Here is a 22018-nt window from a genome sequence, read left to right as displayed (position 1 = left end):
ATGCCATCAGCTATGCGTTGCGGCGCAGGTACTTCGCTAACTCTCGGCTGGAGCCTCTCGCTGCCCTTCCACCGCCAACCCGACAAGAAGTTTGAGTCTTATTCCCTTCCCCTCCTTGTTTAAATAAGTTTTAAAATATCGGCGTTCTTAGCGAAGCCGGCCGGCGATGCGCTCAGCCCTCGCTGCTCGCAGGCTCCGACCGCCCGCCGATGGGATTTAGGGGGACACACACCCCCACACACACACCCCACCCAAACAACCCCGACCCGCGTTCTCCGGGGGCCGCGGGGTGGGCGCGGGGGCGGCGGGTCCATCCCCGGCCGGGAAGGGGCTCCGTGAGCGGGGCAAGCCCGACCCCTGCAGTCGCCTGTCGGAAGCCGCCGCGGCGCGCCGGGATTGCAGCATCCGCGGCGGGGCTGGGGAGCCGCGCTCGGAGCTGCGGAGCGGCGGGAGGGGCGGGGGTGGCGAGCGCGTTGCAGCGGGTATTAATCTCTTTTCCGCTCGTTCTTGTAGCAGCAGGAGGGGAATCCCCCTCCCTCCGCCGCCTCCCTCCCCCGGCGATGCCGGCACTGCCCCGCTGAGACGTGCAGAGTTTGGGGTTGACTTGCACCTGGCCGCCCTGGAATAGAGACTCTCCGGATCGGATCGGTTGGGGGTTTGTTGTCTTATGTCGTGTTGGGAAATCTGGTGGATTTTTTTCTCGCTCGTGGAGGAAGAGCCCGGTGCAGGCAGTTGGCTTCGTGGTCTTTTTTGGAGGGCGAAGGAAGGGAAGGGATCTCGCTTGAGCCGTGCGGAGAGAGAGCCCGGACATGTGTTGTCAGCACATCTGGGGAATACAGTCTGCAAGTCCGAAAGGAAATTTGCTGGGATCGTTCAAACTGCGATATTGATCTTTGTTATTTTTTTTCGCCGAGGGATGCACTTGGCATGAGAATCGGAGGATGGAAATTGTTTGGGAGGTACTTTTTCTTCTGCAAGCGAATTTCATCGTCTGCATTTCAGGTACGCAGCACAGAAAGGGCGAGGGAGGGGGGGAAATACCGTACAGGGTTCCCAGGCTTCCCCTTATTAAGGGGCAAGAGGTACAGTTAAATCAAAATTGTGGTTGAAAAGCACATGAATGATGTGTTGTGAGTGAGTCGTGACAGAAATCCACAAACATCACTTCCCTCTCCCCCTTAATTCCAACACCTGTGTTGTAATTATGATACATTGGTTGCAGTGAATAACCACAGTGTACTGATAAGGAAAAAGGGTGATAATTCGTAATGTACCTGATTGTGATAATTATTCGCAGCATTGCTGTGATCCTGGAATTTCACAGCTCCTGAAGTTCTTAAACTCGGCTGATCTGCAGATCTTAAAGGGTTTGCGGTTTGTTGATGGACTTGTCATGCTCTGGTGCCACAGTTCAGGGTCTGCAAAGAGAGGGATAACAGTGAAGAATGTGCCTCTGCTTTTAAAGTGAGCTTTACTGTGGCTGTGCTCTGAAAATGGATTTTTTTTTTCCTTTAAAAAAAGCCCCATTCAGACAGCTCTGTGGTGGCTGGGATTTCCACCTTTATTTTAAGCTTGCAAAGATCTCTCTCCCCTCCAGTTTGTAGAAGTCAGGTAATTTCAGTTGTCACCAGAGCTTGTCCAATTAATGAATAGGCACAGCCGGGTGTCGAGCATAAAGGATTGGAACAATTTATCCTTGGGGAAAACACTCCCTTCGACTGCAGAAGCCCTGGCTCTCTCGTTAATTTGTCACGTTGGTCATGCTGGAATAAATATGTTGGTGGGAGGCAGGAGCGGGGAGGTGGCCAGTTTTCTAGTTTGGGACACTCCAGGGAGCCCCATGGGGATCCAGGCTGCCTGTGTCTCCTGCTGTTCCACTTCTCTGCAGGCTGACTCTGCCCTCCAGCCATTGCATAAGTCTGGAAATGGGAACGCAGGCAACGCAGGCAAGGCACTGCCGGGGAGAGCTCGGGGGTCCTGGTGGACATCTCGATGTCCAACCTGGAGGTGTGCAGGGGGAGGGAGCTCCAAAGCTCCCCTGGGACCATGCAGAGGTTGGCCTGGGCCATGTCCCCTCCAACAGCACCTGCAGCATCTCACCCTGGCAGCGCCGGGCCCCACTGCGCTTCCTGCAGCACTTCCCAACCCATCCACCCTTACAGCCCTTGACTGGTGACACTTACACCAACACTGGAGGCTCAGCACCTCTGTTCATTTGTATTGCCTGCACCTGCCCCAAAGCTTTTTTATTCCTGAGCAAATAGCTTTGCTGTCTGCTCACGGTGTACGTCAGCCCTGCTTTTATCCCCACAGACTGGCACCATCTGCTACCGGGCACCCGGGTGACACTGGCAGCACCCCAGGCTGACCTTCCACTTGTGCCCATTGGTACCATCAGAATAATTCACTCTCTCACTTTTTAGAACAGCGAAAACCTGCTGCCTCTTGTCATTTAAATCTCACACTTATCTATTTAGCTCAGCGTGATGTGCCACCTGTCCAGTTCTCCTCAAATTAGGCACTTCCTAAAGTGCCACAGTGAGAATGGAAAACTGAAGCTCATTGCTTTCTTGCCCATTCTGACAGTAATATCCTGAGACAGAAAGAAGCTGTCCCGTTCTGTGCAGCTCCTTCTGCCATGCATTCAGCTGTCGGTGTTCCCAGAGCTCCCCCCCTCCTTTCCTCCTCTTCAGAGCCCAGGCTTGTGAACCAGTGGGATCAGTCCTGCAGGGGCTCCCATCGCTCTCCATCTCCCTCTAGCACTAATACCTAACACTGTACAGACTGATACCATCTCTGCTTGCTTTTTCTCTTATTTTGTTCCTTTTTGGGGTGGAATAAAGTGGATAAGTGAATGGTGGGATGCTTCTGCTGCGTGGTTAAAGCTGTGGTTTCAAATAATTTTAACCACACAGAGGATGTGTACATGTTTTAGCCTTTTTTTCTTTTTTTTTTTCTTCCTAGGGATTTTTTTTTTTTCAGGAATCCTTACTGTTTGTCATCTTGGTAAAAAGGATTAAGATTTGTAGATATCTGACTGGCACTAATGCTTTGTATCTTTCTTCTGCTCTCTTTTTTACACTATTTTTTGTAATATATGGGATGTCTGGATAACAGTACAAGTGAGAGAAGGTGGTGCAAAGCCTGTTAAGGGTTTGCCTCCACACTGGATTCCAGACACTGTGTATTTTTAGCGCTTCAGCACTGGTTATTCATTCAACATGTTACTTAAAAAACCCATTAGTTGAGCTCTAGTGCTGCAAATTACCAGAATGTAAATTAGAGTGTGTGGTAGTATTTAGTTTCTTTTTTTTTTTTCCTCATTAAGTCAGTAGTTCCAGCAGTGAAGCCACAAGCCAGATCTCTCGTGCATGGATCTTTCCTGAACATCAGCAAATGCTTGATTCAGGGTCTGTTTAAACCTGTGATGGCCCTCCTACTAATTCCAGTGGTTATTTGGATTAGGGTCTATTAAGGGCTGCTGTTCAAAGGGATGATGTCAGTCACTGAATTCAACAGACTATTAATTTATCATTACTAATAGACTTATTTATTAAGCAGAGGTTCAATGTTATGTCACGTTGTCTTTTGCTCTGTATTTACATAACATTTAAATATAAATTAAGCTGAATGTAGCACTTGTGCTGTCTTATTTAAAGTAAATAATGAAGTTATACAGTTGACTTTTGGTGTCTCACACATGAATTTCTTGGAGACAGTATATGGAAGGTAGTTTAATCTACTGAAAAGAGATGTGCATATATTTTCAAAATATTTTATACCTTATAATTTTATCAGTCAGCTGTGTGTATGAGAGGTTGCTTGGTTTGGAAGAAATGATACTGAGATTTAGGATTTTTTTTTTTTTTTAATTACTGGACCTTGTGTTTGGGAAATAATTTATCTGTGAACATCGTAAACTGAATATTTTTGTTTTCTTGGCATACTGGATTCAGGCTTTTGCTACTTCAAATTGCTTGTTTGAAAAGAAAATGTACTTTCTTTGTGCAGATGCAAATGAGACACAAGAACATGTTGAAGGACCACGAAAACCATTTCTGTCCTTCAGAAAGAAATGAAAACCCTCGTCTACCTTCAAAGTCATATTCCTATGACTACAACTCCTATGAGTTGTAGTCTCTGAGGAAAAATAGTCATGATTTGTATTATGACTTCTGAGGTTTTGTCCTTTTAATTATACTGTTCAGCATGGAAGGAACACAGGGGAGTGGAGGTGAAGATGTCCTGTAGACACAATGCTGGAGTAAGACCTCAGTGGTGGTTGTTCCTTTGAAGATGCAGATAATCATGGTAGAGGGATTACACTGTTTGTATACAAAGAAGATAACTGTTGTTGATACCAGAAGATAACTGGTATGATGTCCAGAATTTCCTCCCTGAGTAATAATACCACCAAAGATTAATTAGCATCAGTGGGGTGGGGTTGAGCCCATAGTGGCAACCACATTTCCTTGCATAGTCATTTGTATGAACCATGAGGGATCTTATTTTTTTGGTGATTCTAGATATTAACAATCAATTTCAAGTAGAAAGCTAGAATGTTGTTTTCAAACCTTTGCAGGATACTTGAATTAAATAAGAAAACGAAGCTGTCATGGGCATTGATAAAGAAGGTCTCCAAGTGTATTTTCTGTTAGTCCATCAAAAAAATAATTTATAAAACCTTAATGGTCAACATCTTTATGCCTTCCTATGAATTGATATACTACCTCTTATAGTTTTGGCTTTTGGCTACTAATATGGAAGTGTTTTATTTTTATCCTTTGCCAAGTCCCCAAGTCACAGAGGGGCAAATCCCCTTCATGATGCAACTTCTTTGGCCTGCTTGGCAGCACACAAGTGTCATAAATCATGTATCATGAGCAACTGAGATGGTGTAAAAAAGGCCTTGTCTACCCAGGAATTGCACTGTGTATTGAGCATCCAATGTGGCATCTCCTGGCACTGAGGGCTGGAGGTGGATTTGGAGCATGGTTGCACTTCATTTTCTGTCTTGCTGCTTCTGCAGTCTCTGAGCTCTTATTACCTGGCATAACACAGAGCTGTCCTGTAGGAACTCTAAATTATGCCAGGGCTTGAATTATCTGTTGAGTGATGGTCTGTAAGGTCTGATAACTCTTTTTCCCATAGTATTGCACAGCCTGAGTAATCCTGTAGAAGAGAAGAATATCAAGGCTCTAATGTCCAACATGAGAAGAGTGAATGGTTCATTGTTATGTTTGGACAAAAATGTTGAAACCAAGTTAATTATCCTCACATAGTGTCACAGAAATAGCTTTTTCTGGCACTTTTAAGTAAGAAATGTAATATCCTAGGGGAAGGAATTATTCATAGCACAGATATATATATATATATATATGAGAGAAGGTGATCACTGGGCATACAGGAGGCGTAACATGTACCTGGTAAGGAAGAGCTTTAATCATTAGGATATTCTTTCCTGCTTTATCCCATCTCCACAACTTCATGTATGTGGGCAAACCTTCATGCCTGCACAGAGTTTGTTGATAGAACTGAAAATCCACGTGGATTCACTCCCAAGATGGAGGCCATAGGTTGTTTCCAAAGACTCCCAGTTCCTCATCACTCCAATGCTTTCTCACTTCAGAGTCGTTGCCGCCTTTTCAAAAGGTGTGAAGATGTTTCTACTTTAAAATTCCATGGAAATAGCCTCCTGCAAATGTGTGCTTCACTTCTGTGTGTGTGTGTGTGTCTTGTATTTTTCATCATTTTATTTTTATTGTTGGTTTTACAGCTCGAGCGTGCCCAGATAGGCGTTAAAGTGCCAAAAAAACACACATATTTTTAGCTTATGTAAAGGTAGTAGAAGGCAGCGTTTATGAATAGTTTTGCACATATTATGCTGAGCTATTTTCTATCCAATACACTGACAAAAGGAAACTGGTTATTGCTGCTATTCTTTTCCTAGGTAATGCAGATGCCCAGTTTTCAAAGGGACCTCTTCACCTGGTTGTGTTGCCTCATTGTAATGCAGTTGAACCAGATCCCAAGCCTCCAAGATAAAATGATTAAAATCAGGAATAAACCCCCAGCTCAAATAAGCAGTCACAATTAAAGAGTGTTCTTCAAGATGCAACTGATGTTATAGAGGAGTTTTGCCCTTGATATTCTTGGAAAGTTTGACGTTTTAATTCTACAACAGCTAGATTTTAAATGTAGCAAGGACTGAAATGGCTTTGAATTTGCATTATGAATATTCCTTACATACCAATGAACAAGGAATTCCTGCTTTCCCTAAAAGTCTGTTTTGCTTCTTTGTTGCTATTGGTCAAAGTCTCTCTTTCATTCTTGGTTGAAAGGTGGTAATTTAGCTGAGGAGGAAGCTGCTGTTTTTGTTGTTATGACTGTTTATGGCTAAACTTTACATGGCAAAGACTGAAGTGGATGATTGGCCCATCTGGGCTGTTAATAGAAGACTATATAAAACTGTTCCATCATTATCTCATTACCAGCTCAAGCAGCAGACAAAACTAGATGACAGTTAGTTATGGACAACACTGACATACTGTGATAAGTGTTATTTTGCTCCCATCTTGTTTTTATCTTCACTATACATCATGTTGGAAGGAATAGAAACTAGGAATCAAATTTTAATTGACTTATTTAGAGGCAACACTGCACAGTGGGACTGCATTTCCATTGAAATGCCATCAGAAAGTACAAAAGTGCCTGTCCATACAGAGGAGAATTATCTACCTCAGTGGAATTCTTTTTTCCTAACTGATAAATTGAAACATTAATGGTAAATAAATAGGAAATCAAATTTTTAGAAGGATAATAATCTGGCATTTGAGAGAGGTGAGAATTTGCAGCCACACCTCTTTACAGTTGAATTCAAAGTAGTAGAATACTTTATTGCTGGTTTAACCACTGACAGTTAAAAAGCTGCCAAGGATCTTTTATTGGAATTTCTAGAAGATAAAATAGCAAGTTGTTGTTGTCATAAACATAGAGGACTGAAACACTGTAGACCTATACCCTGTGTAGTGCCTTCCTGGGGATGTAGTCGAGTGCTGGGTGGCTCATGCACATGGGTGCATGTAAGTGCAACCTTTAAATTTGTCCATATGGCAAACATTGTCCTGCAGTGCTTAGCAGGGGACAGCTGAGGTAAGAAGGTGGAGGAAGACCTATATTTACACCCACCTTAAAAGACCTTGGAACTCCCGAAAATGTTATAAAGGGCTTTAGTGTTAATAAGATTTGGGACTTAGAAATTGCAAAAATTGAAATCTTGACAATGAAACGAGCTTGAGATGGCAGATGGCAGGTGTCTGTGCCCCTGTGGAGTGCCAGGTACAGCCTATCCATGATCACAGCCCTAAAATATTTAATTTTCATTTACTCATCTTGAAAAACGGAAGGTGATCAGTTTTCACATATATTGCATTCTAAAATCAACGGTCAGAACTAAAGAAAATAAATGCTTTCATTGTTAGATGTATTTTTCCAGATGAAAACATTTCTGGTTTCAGTTCAAGGATCTGTAACATTTGTATTTCTGTACTAAAAATAGTATTAAACTTAAATGCACCGCAGTTTTATCTTTTCTAATACTGTTGCCAGAAAAATATCCCAGCAGCTGTAATCCACAAATAACTAATTAGAATGTACTTTTTAGCAAGATTGTAAAATAAGTATAGAGATCAGATAATATCAACAGTGGTATTTGTTCATTTGGACAGTCCTTTTTCCTCCCTTTATCATTACTGCTTAATTTTATCAAGCTTGGAAGAGTGAGATGTTTGTCATCTGGGTTTTAAGTGTGGAATGGATGGAGCTGTGCACTGACTGGACCAAAGTGGCTTCTAAGCACAGTGCATGGAGGAGGAAGTTAAGAAACATTATCCTTTCTTTTTTTTTTTCCCCTCTAAATGTGTTGACACCTCTATGTTTTGGAAGCAGCATTTGAGTAGATGAATTTAGAGGGAAACATGGGTTTTGAAAAATCATCCTCTTGTCAGTTTTGTGGGTTGTTTCCAATTCAAGTTCTTTCCTGCTGGTAACTACTTTAGTGCCATGTTCTGCTTCAGGAATAATCATCAGAAGAGGGGGTTTTTTTCACTCTGCCTGGGTAGAAAAACTAGCACAGCAGGGCTCCTATGGAATTTAGATATTAATGCTGAAAGAAAAAGATAATGAGTACTAGTGAAGGGTCTTTTGGTATGTGTGACTGTGGAAAACTGCACTGGTTGAAGTGATGTGGAAATGACCAAGCCCTGCCTGGAGCTGTATTCCCAGTAGGATGGTGGTTGGATATCTGAAGGAGCAGGTCAAGAAGAATTGCTGCTGCCACAGCTAAAATTTGCTTGGCAAGGTGACACACTTGGGCTGCTGGAAAGAGCATTAATTTGCATTTGCCATCACAGCAGAGAAAAGAAACTTTCGCTCTTCAGGAAAAAGACAGAGCTGAAGATTTCTACTTGCAGGTAGAAAAGGATAATGATACTTCACTAGTGTTCCTGGAAGTGAAATTTTATGGAGAATGAGCCATTTGTTTCCACACTGGTGGAATGCCATACAACTTGCAGCTGAACTGTGCTATCTGCCATGTGGGAAGCTGTGGTTATGGAAGGGGAGGGCTGCTGCTGCTGGAAAGGAAAGGGGTTTGATCAACCCTATGTGGATCCTAATCCTGCTGCTGGAAGGGAAAGGAGTCTGATTGACCCTATACAGGTCCTAATCCCACTGCTGGGGAGTGTGTGAACAGTGCCTGACAGAGTCCTCTGAAAGGGAATGTCAGTTTGGATTTATCTAAGAATGAAAGGTATGAATGAGAAGAGCTTTGCATTACATTTCAGTTAAAAAAAAAAAAAAGAATTTTGTTGGCAGAACTTGGAACAGAATGCACAGTGTTGGCCACACTTTCATAGATGGAGAAGCTGAGGTAAAGTGTCGTGAGAAATCAGAAGGAATTTAAGTAGCTGCAGTCCTTCCACTTCACCCTCATTTCTGCCTTGTGACTAAAGGATTATGGAACACCTTGTTTCTGGTCTGGGTATGAGGTTGGATCACCTCAGGCAGTGAGTGCCTGGCTGTTCCTCACATCCCCTGGCCTTGCTGACTGCACTATCCAGGATGGCTTTCCAGCCTTTCCGTCGCTGACTGGAGGGACTGGTCACAGCTGGGCGCTTCAGCAGGTTCAGTGGACAGTGAAACCTGGCAGTCTGGCCTCAGGAAACATAAACCAATGCCTTTCAAACCTCTAGAACTCAAAGCCCAGCTGAACAGTGATTTATGGTCATTTCTGCTCCCTTGGCCCCCTGACTTGGGGCACTTTCCTTCAGCCAGGTTTATCCTCAGCCTTTAAGCTCATGTGGCTTCCCCAGAGTGAAGGGTCACAGAATGGGGTCTGGTGTGTCCCCTCAGAGATGGATCCTCCTTTTCTTCCTCTGTACTCTGTAGTTTTTATCCTCATTGTACTAGCAGAGAAGTTATCATGAGGTATAATTATGGTATATTTAACAACTATATCAATCAGCATTTAACTTAAATTGGTTTCCAGGAGGTAGCGTGATATTACGGCAAAATTCAGATCCAGACGAGGTTTCTCCATAAGTCTGCGTTATTTAAATTCTGTTTAAATTATTAACATTCACTCAGTTGGCCTCTTTATGGTTCTGTCGTGACTATGAGTAACGAGTGGGTTCCTCAGAATGCAGCACTTGCCTCCCTCGTGTTTCACATCCCCTCCCCGTGGGTGTGAGTGACAACACACAGTTAAGGGCACCAGAGGTTTTGGCCCTAAATTTTCCTTTGAAATTTGCTCTCTCAGCATCCCAGCAGATTCCTTTACATCCTGGTGCAGCTGTTGGATATGCAGTGTGCACACATGTGAATTTTTCAGTGGGTGAAATCCTCACCCCAGGGCATTTTGCCCATCATATCTGAACTCCTGTTTTTTATTTTCCAGGATGTTCACCTGGATTCACCATTTCTGCTGGGGCTTTTTCTGTTCACATTCATATTGCATATAAGCATTATCTTATTGTCATATTGGGTTTTGTGCCTGCTGGAAAACAAAGTAATCTACAAGGACTTCACAGTCTCCTCTCGTTTGCCCGAATGATCCTGAGGGTACTCTGTGGCAGTTAGTAATTCCGAGTGGGATTTAAAGTTATCTGCAGATGCATAATTTTTATCTTCACTGGCCCCTCTGGCATTCTATCCAAGTTGTTAACAATTCATCTTTGCCAGTCTGTAATTGTGCCTTTGCTCTAGAGTCACAGGTATTTAGCTCACTGTGGAACAGGGTGTAAAATAGAGTAATAAATAATATGATTTATTTTATTAGGTAGCATAAGTATGTTTTCATTCTTGGGAGCTAAAAACTGAGTCATCCTCTTTCCATTTTATTGAGATATATTAATACCCAGATTCAGCAAAATGCAAAACTTAAAAAAGACATGCTTAAGTGTTCTGCTCTATCTGAGTATTAATATGTAATTGTATAAAACAACTTAGATTAAGTATGTGCTGAAGTGCTTTGCTGAAGCAAGAAGTGGCAGTGGTATAATTCATGAATAATACAAAATCTTTGGAAAAGACCAGCTAAGATGAGCAGAATTTTTCATTATCTCTCTTTAAATACAGTTGTGTAGCAAATAAGTTTCTATCCAGGTAAAATCATATCAGTTCTTTGTGTGGTAAAGTGAAGATGCAGACTTTTCCAATATGACTAACATAGTGAGGCTCATAAATAACATTATGAAACAATTTCTACCGTGGTCAAGAAAGTTTGCAGAAGTATTGTACTTTTTTATAAAAACAGCTGGACAACTCTACAGTCCATTTACATCGTGTTCATGTATTTGGGCTGTATCTACCAAAGGGCACAGAGCCTGCCAGCTTTCTGCTTTCCTCCAGCCATTGTCCTGCTTTGACTTGTTGCTTCAGAGACAGCAGCAGGTAACTCTCCCATTTTTAGATCCTTACTCTATGTATAAACCGTACAGACCTTCTGCCTCTACTCTGGTTTTATGTTTTTAAGTACTTATTACTTTGCAATAATAAAAGAGCATTTCTCACTACAAGGTAGTCAGCATCTTCCTTTTAATGCTCCTGAAAAAGAACCTGTGTCTCAGATTTCAGACCACAACTAGTAACAGCTGAATTTAAATCCTTCTTGCAAGATCTCCCTTTTAATGGCTTCTTTACTGATAGCCTGATAACTGCTGTGAAGGACCAAATGATGAAGTGTGTCTTGATCACATTATATCATCACATTACTGGCCACCTAAGAATTGATTCTAGGCACTGAATAATCCAGAACTTAGAATCTTTGAAATAGAACATTCTTATGTATAAAAGCAGACTATATGATGTAATACTATTGCATTATTTTTAAAGCTCTTAAATGTTTTGGATATAACTTTCACTGATATTATATAAACTGTACAGAAATAATCTCCTGGCATTTGCTTGGAATGACAGTCATCAATTCCTACACATTTATTTAAAATCTTATGTAGAAACAAAAAGGTATTTGTTTTAGACAGCTTTGTTTTGGACATTTTGCCAGGAAAGAATGCAAGCTTTGCTAATATAGGCTGAAATAAAGTGTAAAATAAAATCTTTGAACAAGCTGTTCACAGAAGGAGCGTGCAGTGGAGTTACTCAGCCCAAAATGTTGGCACTGAGTTTAGTTAAGCATTAAGCAGAGGTCTCTTGGTAAATAGTCCCAGCAGGAACATCCTGTGACCTCTGCTGTGGGGATTCAGGTATGTGAGGGAACCGTGCTTAGGAGCTTTACTAGTCATGTGGTCACAATGATTTTCAATCACTTTGGTTATTGCTGGATTAAAATTGAGGCTGCAGAGATTAATGGTCTGTTGTTACTAATCCACTAAACCCCTGTTCCTAGATCTTTTAAATTGACTGAACCTATAGATTGTTAAGTAACTGAGAGATATGGATTTGTAATGGTTTTAACTATCTTTCTTCATGTTTGGTGTTAGCAGTATCCTGTTATTTATTGCTCTTTGAGACAGTGATCTTGGCTGTTCTTGAGTGGGAGTGAACTTCATAATTTTTTATTTACACTATTCTTTAGCACAGTAAAAGTGTGTATCACTTCTACTGAATGTGGATGGAGAAAGCTTTACTATCTTTAAATATGAGCTGGTATTAGTAGAAGCTAAAATAAGAACTGTAGAAATTAAATGTTGTCTTTACTTTGTTGATACAAATGGTGCCACTGTCCCTAACTGTCAAACCTGTCACTGTCTGCCCTTAACAGGGCTCATTGTCCCCTCAAGTGGGTTTTACTGACATTTGAAGATGATTTGGACAAAATCAAAATGGTTGTTCAAGCTTTTGGGAAATTGTGCTTTCTAAACTATCACAGTATTTGGAGTATCAGGGCCCAGGGCTTTTCCCAGTGAAATTAAAAAGAGGTTGATTTTGGGTCCTTGAAGAATGTAAAATATATTCTTCCAAAAATTATTTCCTTTGATGAAAGGAGTTGAGTACCTGGTGCCTGCCAGAGTGGTGTGGACACACACAATGTCTGCATGACACACAGGAGTTGTTTATTTTGGTTTTGATTGAATAAATAATGGCAACAGCCTAGCTGTATACAACTAGGTTTGGGTGTTTATTTAAACTGCAATGTGACTATCTCTTTAATAGGAAAGACAGTTGAATAATCATCTAATTACGTCTTGCTCTGAATGTGTTTTTGATACCTGTCTTTCTGAAAACAAGCAGAGTGTTCTTGCCTTTGTGTTCACTGCAGGAGATGTGAAACAGTCAAAATAAAGTACAGTTCTGCATTTTATTGCACTTGCATTAATCTGCTTGGGAAAGGGAAGCAATCTACAGTGTATTCTACATGTTTATATCAACATACAGCAAGGTAAAGGGGCTTTATAATTGACTTAAACTCTGACAGGGAATTCCTGTGATTAAAATAAACCCCTTATTTCATGCAACCATCCCTGTTTCTGAACCCTGGTGACTTGGCTTATTCTTTTGCCTTCTGGTTATCTCAGTAATAGTATGTCTTGATTAAGGACTGCAAGGAGCTTTTACATCTGTTCTTGTCACAAAGCTTTGTAGGATAAAGTAGGCCAAAGATACCTCATCATGCAAACTATGGACCCCCAGTTATTTCTTTCCCTCCAGATTTAATATTGTGTTCAAATAAAACTGGGACAGTGGAAGTAAAACCAAAGCACTTAAATGAATTTTTGGCAAGCTCTCTTGAGGAAGAAGAAATTAGTAATGAAAGAATTAAATGTATATGACTGGATGAAGAAAAGGAAGTTATTGTCCTGCCAGCTAATACTGTCCTTATCCTGTAGGAAATCAGAGTTCACTATCTCAGTAAACAACAAGCACTTATTGAGGTGAATAGATCAATGAGAATATTCACAGTTACTGTGAAACTGAAAGGAAAAAGTGACCTCTTTTTTACAGTAGAAATACCCAAAACAGCTAAACACGAGTCTTGTCCTCAGGTCATGTTCTCCAGGAGACTAATTGCAGAGAACTGGACATGAATTCAACTTGCACCATAAGAGACTTAATGTTCATAGCCAGGCTTTGAAGCTTCAACTGCACTTTGCATGTGATTTTAGACCTGGGTCTAAGTTCCAGGTCCATGGTGGGGTGGAAAGCACACCCCGGTCTCTTGCAACTTTAATCTTTCTGGGATTCTGTGAACCCTGGCCTTTAGCTGGCATTTAGGTCTGCCACTGAGCAGTTCTTCCTACCTGACCAGGTCCACAGGGGCTTGTCTGTCCCTAGTCCAGCATCCAGAGTAGTTCTTTATAACCACTGGGTAAGGGAGAAATACTCCTCCATTGGATGGACAGCAGTTTTTACCTGCTTAGCTTGAGTGCAAACTAACAAGCAGCCAGACCCTGTATTTACATAAATCAGCATAACTCAAAGGAGCTGTTCTAGTTTGCTGCAGAAAGGAATGACTCCAGGACATGGGTCCTTCACATGCAGGTCCTGGAATGTGGCATTTTGGTGAGTTTGACATTTCCATGAGAAGTAACAGGCCCACTACTCTGTTACACTGAATGTTTATTGCAGGGTTCTAATCCAAGTTTAAGACTGACTTAAATATTGTAACAGTTGCAAAATAAATATGTAGTCTGCTCATTTTGGGGAGATTTGTTTTTACAGAGAACCCCATTATGGATGGTCCATTTTTCTAAAGCTCCTGCCATCTCTTGCACTTTTGGTATTGCTGTTTTTTTCTCAGTTGCTCTTGGAGGCAATATTAACAGATGGTATGCATTGCTCATTAAATCTGCATCTACACCTCTCCAAGGACTGCAAAGATGTTGGGAAACAGACCAAGTTACTGCAGTAAATGCTTAGAAGCTTGGAACTTACTGTGCTATTCATAAGCAGTTTTCACTATCGGGGTGTTTTGACCTGTAAAGTAATGAATACATTGGTGAAATAGTTATAATTTAGCCAAGTCCAGGTACAGGCCACTTTCTCACAGATTGAGCAAAATCTCTGTGTTTCTTTTCTAGTTGCTGTAGTTGTGCTTTGGTAGTGTCATAGCCAACAGCTCTTCCCTTTTATGTTTTAATGCTGGACATGAAACCTATATTTTTTTAATGCCTAATGTCCCACCTCCATTTACATGTGTCACCTGAGGCACCTTTCCTTTTCCCTGAGATCACTTTCTCTGTCATGTTGAGCTCTTCTCTATGTCCTGTCTGCAGTGATGGCCCTTCCAGTGGATGAAATAGAGAGATGTTACTTTTAGGCTTTCTCACCCTGAATGTACCTTTGCTGAAGAGGCAGAGCTCTGATGTGTGAGTCAAAAGGGCATCGTGCCAGTGTGGGATTTGCTTTCCTTGTGCTTCAGATTGCTGGTGAGAGATGCAGAAATCCAACCAGCAGATAAGAATTCTCATTTCAGGCTTCTTTATTACTCTGATTTGGAACTGATGGGATCTGACTTGCAATCCCAAACACATCAGTGTAACCAGAAATAGGGTGCTCCCTTCTTGTTTCTCTTAAGCTTTTCTTTTCTTTAGTGAAGTGTTGGATCAGAAAGGTTAAGCTGTTGTTGATTCCATGGTTCATGGAAAGTTAGAATTTAGTTCACATTTCTTTCATAGTTGACCTGTGTTAAGGAAGCTGAAAAGTACATTAAGTGGAAGTGAGACCTACCCCTACCACTTTTACAGAAAGAAAACAACCCTTCTGTGTTTGAACTGGTCTAAATGGGCACAGCAAGAAGGAAGAACTCAGCAATCTCTCCTAGTATTTTGTATTTGTGTTTATGATTTTCTCTTGGCTGGGGATATTTCATATTCTGAAAGCAGAGTCTAAATAAAAAAGGGTATTTTAAAATAATCAGTTTCAATAAAGGGCTGCAAAATGCTGTGTAGGCACCCCTAGCATGATATTAACCTGGTTTGCGTTAATTTAGTTTGTTTATTTGGAAGAGGCTGAAGTGAATCCAATAAACCCAGTCTAAATTTAGCCCATACAATTTCTGAGCATAGACAAGAAGACTGTCTACCTTAGATGCACATTTTTTCCTTGTGTTTTACAACAGGCAAATGTTATACTCATGGAGATTTGCAAAATGAGGGGCCAATATAAAGCAGCATCAAGAAAATAAGAGATTTTTTAAGTTCCTAGTTTAAGAAAATGAAGAGTGGAACAATCAAGAGTGGGACAAACTGCTCTTTCATATACAGTTAATAGAAGTGATATCTCTAAGCATGAAAATACACCATTGTGTTAATTATCTACATGCCACTGATACTATATTTGCCAGGAGCACAGTAGGGTTGATCCTGATCCATAGTGGTGCAAGGTAGTAAATTTATCAGTGCTCCATAATTTAAAGTAGTAAAAATGACAACTGAAGCTGCTCCACTGAGTAACTGGAAGACTTGAGCTGTGCTTAGTTCTCCTGGGAGTCCTGCTTCTGATCCCATTAAAACTGCTGAAGTTTTCACCACTAACTTTCACTCTACCAAAATCAGACTGTAGGGGCAGCAAGTGACTTTCCCCTAAGATATTTCAAAGCTTAGGCAGTTTGAAGTTATTCACTTTTGGTCCTGAAGATAATTTTCTTCTCCTCTTTCACCCTCTGTCATTGCTTACACCTGTTCCTTAGTTCTGAGTTAGGAGGGGAAAGGGGCATGAGTAGATCAGTGAGGGATCCACCTTACTGAGAAGCAAAGAGTACTTGGTTGTGAGGGTGGGAATAAAAGAAGAGTGAAGGACCAGATAAAAGAATGAGGATACAGACTAATGGGGAGGATGCTGGCAGTGGAGGACAGCACTGAGACTGGGTGTTTCATTGTGCACTTTGCCAGAAACAAAGGAGAAAGGGCATTGATGGTTCTGCTCCTAAATAGGAATTGTGTTGGTAGCTCCCATAGGAATAAGACAATCTCTTTGTCTGAAGAGTTACAGAGATACAGAGACCTTGACTTTCCAGTCACCAAATCTCCATTATTTTTTTAAAGCCCTTAACTCAGTGCACAGAAACTGTCAGAATATTTGAAGACAAAATTGTTAATAACTTAAATGTGGAAGTTCTCCACTATGTAGCTGTTGACCTTTGAGGAGTCTGACTGCTTACTGAGATTATTTCATTAGTATTTGCACATTGACTTCCTGCCAAAAAGTCAATCTGCTTTTCCTTTGCATGGTTTTGTTATTTTGAAGGTCTTCAGCTGTGGAACAAAATCCACTATGTAACAAAGAGCTGGCAGAGTTGGAAGCTTTCCAGGAAGAGCCTTTCAGGTTAAACTCTGGTGATGCTGAAATATTACAAGTGTTTTATGTGGCCTCCTTTCCCTTGTGCCTTACCCAACATAGCTGTTCCTGAAGAAGGGCAACAGTTAGTTTTAGTTCCCACTGTCCTCAAGAGAATCTTCCACTTGTTACCTACAGGATGGAATTTATTTGAGCTTGGGATCTGGACTTTGCTTTTTTCTTTTATCAGCCTCGAAACAGATTGTTTTTTCTTAAAGATGTCTATGATGAGCTTAATGATCCCTCTCATGGAGCTGTTTAGTTGTGATATAAATGACAATATGGATCTCATGTCACGTTTAGGTGCTCAGAATTTCTGCATTGTTGAAGACACTTATACAAGGTGTCTAAAATAACATGTAAATGTCCCAATGAACAAAGCACAAGGAAAGGCTGTTTCAGAAAGGGCTGATTTGAAAGCAGATTTACTACTAGTGGCCACCAGGCAAATGTCAATTCATTTCTGATACAGAATCAAAAAGGAGAAAAACAGATGTACATCATCTTTTCTTTTTTCTCTCCTTCCCCTGATTTCCTCCCCAAAACAAAGGGAAGGTCAAAATGTCACCAGAAAGATTAGGATGGAGGTAGCAACTTCCCATAGGCAGTTAAAGATGTCTGAACCATGAATGTCCTATTTATTGAGCCTACAGGGCTGAGATCAATTTTTTTATGCTAGACAAAAATTGATGATCCTGTCAAATACTTGGAGCCTGGAGGACAAAGGTATGTTTTATAACTTATCATTAGACCCCGAGTTCCATCCTTTAGTAGATTGGCAAAGCCTGCATTTCACAGGGGACACACTAAAGTAATTCTCATGTTCCAGTCCAGTGGAGTAAACAAACAGCTGCATTCTGCACATGCTGCAGATTCAGGATCAGCTTCCAGGAGAGCCCAATTAGAAGCATATGAAGGCAGCCTGGACTGTCTCCCTGGGATAGGGAATGCATGGCTGGGGGTATTCATCTAGTGCCTGACAGGATGGAGCTCTCCTCCTAATTGGAGCTTTTGGATGCTACTACAACCCAGATGATATTCTGCCCAGTCAGTCAGCACAGCTCCACTGATCTTACTAAATATACATCTGGCTCTAGGCTGTCTCTTCCTAGAGGAGAGGGCCGTGGGCCTTTATTATTCTGTTATTTCCAGGTTAATACAGTGGAACCTCTGGCTCAGGAGTTTCCTAAACCTCCAGCTGTAATGGCTGGAAGCTTTTAGATGAAGGATCTGTCTTTGCTGCCTATTTTTGTATTCTTTTTTCTAACACTTTTGCTGCTTAGTATTGCTGCAGATCAGCAATTCCCAGACTTGTTTGCACCTGCATCCAGGATATGGGATAACAGGAGATAGAGTAGTTTTGAGAATACTTGGCCAGAGAAGGGAGAAGAGTGTGAAAGAGCTGGAACAAGAACTGTCCATGGATGTCCCAGGAGCTTAGAGCTTCACCACTGCTTTCCAGTCTTTCCAGTCTTTGCTAAAAAGCAGCTCAGCTTCAATGTCCCCTGGTTCTGTCCTTGCTGACTGCAGTCCCTGTCCCTGTCTTCAAGTTTCTTTTTACTGCTGCAACTGCTGATCTCTGTACTCACTTCTCCAGGAACATCCCCTCTGCTACCTCCAGAAGCTCTTCACTAACCCACTCTTAAAAGCAGCACTCATGTCTCATGTACTGGGTTCTTCCCAGGTTGTTTGATCTGACCCTGCTGCTGTTCCTTCATATGAATTACATTCCCATCTATTATGGTTGCAAATATTCTGCCCACAGATGTACCCCCATCACACACAGACACAGATTTGCATATGTAAGCACGATAAAAATGGAGTCAGCATCTGAGAGAAACAGATTTCCTTGGTTAAGCTCAAAATAAGTCCCAAAGCCTACATCTTATCAAGTGAAGGGCTCTGGGCTGGGTTTTGGTGTCTGCTAAAACTGGCACTTGCTGGCTGGGTGAAGGCAGCTGTGCTGGGTCTTGGGTGGGGAGACAAGCAGACAGCTGGTGTGGAGGAGATTGTGCCCAAATGAGAAGCTGTGGAATGGTGGAAGCAGAGAGAGAAGGGGGAGAAAAATAGGTCTGAGAGCCAGTTAGGTGTTGGAAAAAGAGAGGAAAGATCTAATCTTGTAATCACTCTGGTAGGCACTAAATTATGCTTTTTGTTAGATTCTTTTTTTTTAAGTTTTATTAAAAAACGAGAGGAGAAGCAAGCAAGGAATTCATACACATTTACAATTTAAAGTTATCTTAACACTTCAGAAATACCAGTGCAAGGGTTGTGTGGGAAAAGGCACCAATTTAGCACATTTAGTTTTATTGCAGAGGTTGTGGGATGCAGTGAATAAAGAAAGGGATTGCAGGAAGAGGAAAAGATAGTCACAAAGGTATTTAAGGCTTATCTAGGGAATAGAATTTTATCACTGTCTCTGCCAGAATTTGTGTTGCTTGGCAACACATTTTAATCAAACTTTTCAAGGGTGGTCACTAATTGTGTGTTCCTTGTTTCCTCTGAGGTCTGATTTGCAGAAGTCCTGAGCAGTTACAGCTAAAACAGGTCAATGGGAGAAATACTTTATATGTATCAAATGATCTGCAAGTCTAAATACTGTAAAAAAATATTGGGGCTAACAACTGGCTAAAAAAGGTAGAGAATATCTTTTCCTGACTCTGGCATTCAAGTGCCAGTCACCTGAATTTCTACCAGCTTATCTGACCCAAGAACCATTAGCTTCTTACTTATCAGGTGCTGATCTGGGTTCAGATCATGCTCTGATGAAGTCATTGTGAATTTGTCCAGACTGAGTGGAGAAGAAAGAAAATCAGACCCTTAACAAGACAGCTTTTTGCTACCCTCCACAGCCAGAGAGATCACAGCTTTGTCCTGACAGCAAGTCCTCTGGTTCACTGTGGCTTAGAATGAAGTTGGGAGACCTTTTCCAATCCTAAAGTCCAGGCAGGTCTTTTTGAGGGGAAAGAGAAAACACTGAAATTCATCTTAGTTTTGTCATGTTACTGTAGGATAACAGTAATGTGACTGTGGGCCATGTGTAATGAGGTGGCTGCCTTCATCCAGCCCCTAAAGTGCTGCTTAATTTGTGTATTGAGGATCACAGACCATCCAGCTCCTCTAAAGCATGGAGGAGTATTAAAGAATTTCTATATTAGCCTTTTGTAAAAGGATACCAGCATGTGTAGGAGGTAGGTAAAACATGTCATCTTTTAATCCATTAGGAGTGCCTGTGGTTCTTAATTCAAAGCCTAGAGAAATGTAAGCTATTAAAACAGTACTTTCTGTTTCTATAGTACCTTTTACCCCAATATCTCAAAATGTTTTCAGCTCCTTGTTATAAAGAAATAAAGAGATGCTGCTGCTCAGTGTGTACAAACCTCTTTGGGGAGGTCAGAGATGGTTGACTCATAGTTCACTGCCAAATCAGAATAGCCGTGCTTTGCACTGCATTTCACAGAGATAATTGCCCAGACAAACTCTAAAGTAATGAAAAAGCTGCCTTGAGGCTTCCAGGTCCAAATCTTGTATCATTCTTAGTGCAGATTTACATGAGGCAGGGCAGCTTACAGCTGGTTGATACTTGAAGTTGAAATGGGGTAAACGATGACAGTTTTTATTATGTTAGTTAAACCCAATGCAAATGTCTGTGTTAACACTTTAAGTGGATTCTGACCTCGTTTATGTTGATTTATGGTTGAAACTGTGTTTACAAGTTGTGACACTAACCCAGCTAATACTGTACTAGTTTCTATTGATTGACTTCACACGAATTGATGGAGCCTCTGGGTCTGCAGACAAGACTTTGACTTTGTTGGGAAACAGAGCCAGGGAGAAGGATGCTGAGGAACAGATGATGAATAATACAAAATGCCTGTTTAGGATGATAATTATCCTAAGGAAATAGGCCATTGCATGTCCCTAATGTCACTTACTACTGTCAACCACGTTTCACCACAGCACCAGCGCACATGAAACCACACTGAATTCAAGAAGGTGGCTGAATGCAGATGGAAGAAAAGTGGTGCTATTATTTAAGCAGTAATTTGAAGTTTAGGGTTAACTTAATTTCCTTAGTTAGTCTATGTTTAGCATTTCTGTGTCACTTTCTTACACGTGGGATGAATGAAAAGTTGTTCAAGGAAGAGGAGAAGGATCGGCACTTGAGATGGGAGGTGACAGGATTTCAGAGTTGTACTTTTTGAGACAGTTAAAATTTGCTGAGCTTCTGGATCACCTTGACATTTACTCAAATCACAGCAGTGTTATCTGTGGGTTCCTGCTGTGTTTAATAGCAACAGAATGGGTAATGCCTAACATTTTAATGTGTGCTTAGCCTCTGATCTGTGACAGGTCTATAATCGTGTGCTGAGAATTCTTTGAAGATGTCTGATGAAAAGTGATTACTGATCACTTTTAGATTATTGACTTAATTTCTGAAATGGAATGTCTGGTCTTTTGGGGTTTTGTTTGTTTTAATCCTCAGTAATGGAGCTTGATGGTCCACAAAACATTTTGTTTGTTTGTTTGTTTGTTTGTTTTTAGAATAGCTATCAAAAAATTAAAGGAAAGGATATGCTGACATCCCTATATCCTTATGTGGTAAAGATAGAGTTTGCTAAATGCCAGTCATGCTGAAGTGTCATTTTACTCATGCCAAATTCACCAAAAAGTCCTGCAATTGGATTAATTAAATGCCATCCAAAGGAGAAAAAGTATTGTTTTACTATGAGCTACTTCTGGGATAGGGGAGAGGAAGGGTGTAGATCTCCCTTCCACTCAAATCCAATCCACTGTTATCCCTACAAAGAGTATTAGAATAAATATTGCCCTATAACTGCTAGGATAAATAGTGAGAGTTATTGGATTGCCGTTGAAGAAAAGCATATTTTTACAAAGCATAAACCCAGAATTTATTAATTTTGCGTAGTCTTCTGGTTCTCTGGGAGTAAACAAACCTTACTTACTTCCCTAATACCAGAGGTGATTTTGTTTACTGTCCTGACATCTCCCACACACTCAGGCTGCTTTCTAAGGGCAGAAAATAAGAAGAAGAAGTGGTGAATATTTGTAAAGTAAATATTGTCACCATTGGGTGAACCTGCTGCTGGAATAGCCCCATATTTAACCAACTGAGCTGTGCAGCAGTAGTACAAGTCCAGTGCTACATTCCTCATATCTTCTGCAACACAACTGAGGGTTGCAGTTTGAAAAACCACAATTA

The 22018-nt window shown here is 41.2% G+C and overlaps 1 protein-coding gene across 1 annotated transcript in view; it reads left to right on the top strand.

The window, feature by feature from the left end:
* Positions 1 to 22018, top strand: part of CA10 (carbonic anhydrase 10) — a 185765-nt gene that overhangs the window by 323 nt on the left and 163424 nt on the right. Inside the window, exon 2 of the mRNA XM_018073398.2 lies at positions 514 to 1002. Within this exon, the coding sequence (XP_017928887.1) occupies positions 942 to 1002 (61 nt within the window). The 5' untranslated portion in view covers positions 514 to 941. The remainder of the gene's footprint in view (positions 1 to 513; positions 1003 to 22018) is intronic.

The sequence above is a fragment of the Manacus vitellinus genome, unplaced genomic scaffold, assembly GCF_001715985.3.
Source record: "Manacus vitellinus isolate BGI_N305 unplaced genomic scaffold, ASM171598v3 scaffold_24_pilon, whole genome shotgun sequence".
Classification (NCBI taxonomy): Eukaryota; Metazoa; Chordata; class Aves; order Passeriformes; family Pipridae; genus Manacus; species Manacus vitellinus.
Note: the sequence above shows the minus strand (reverse complement) of the source record. Positions and strands in the feature narration are given on the sequence as shown.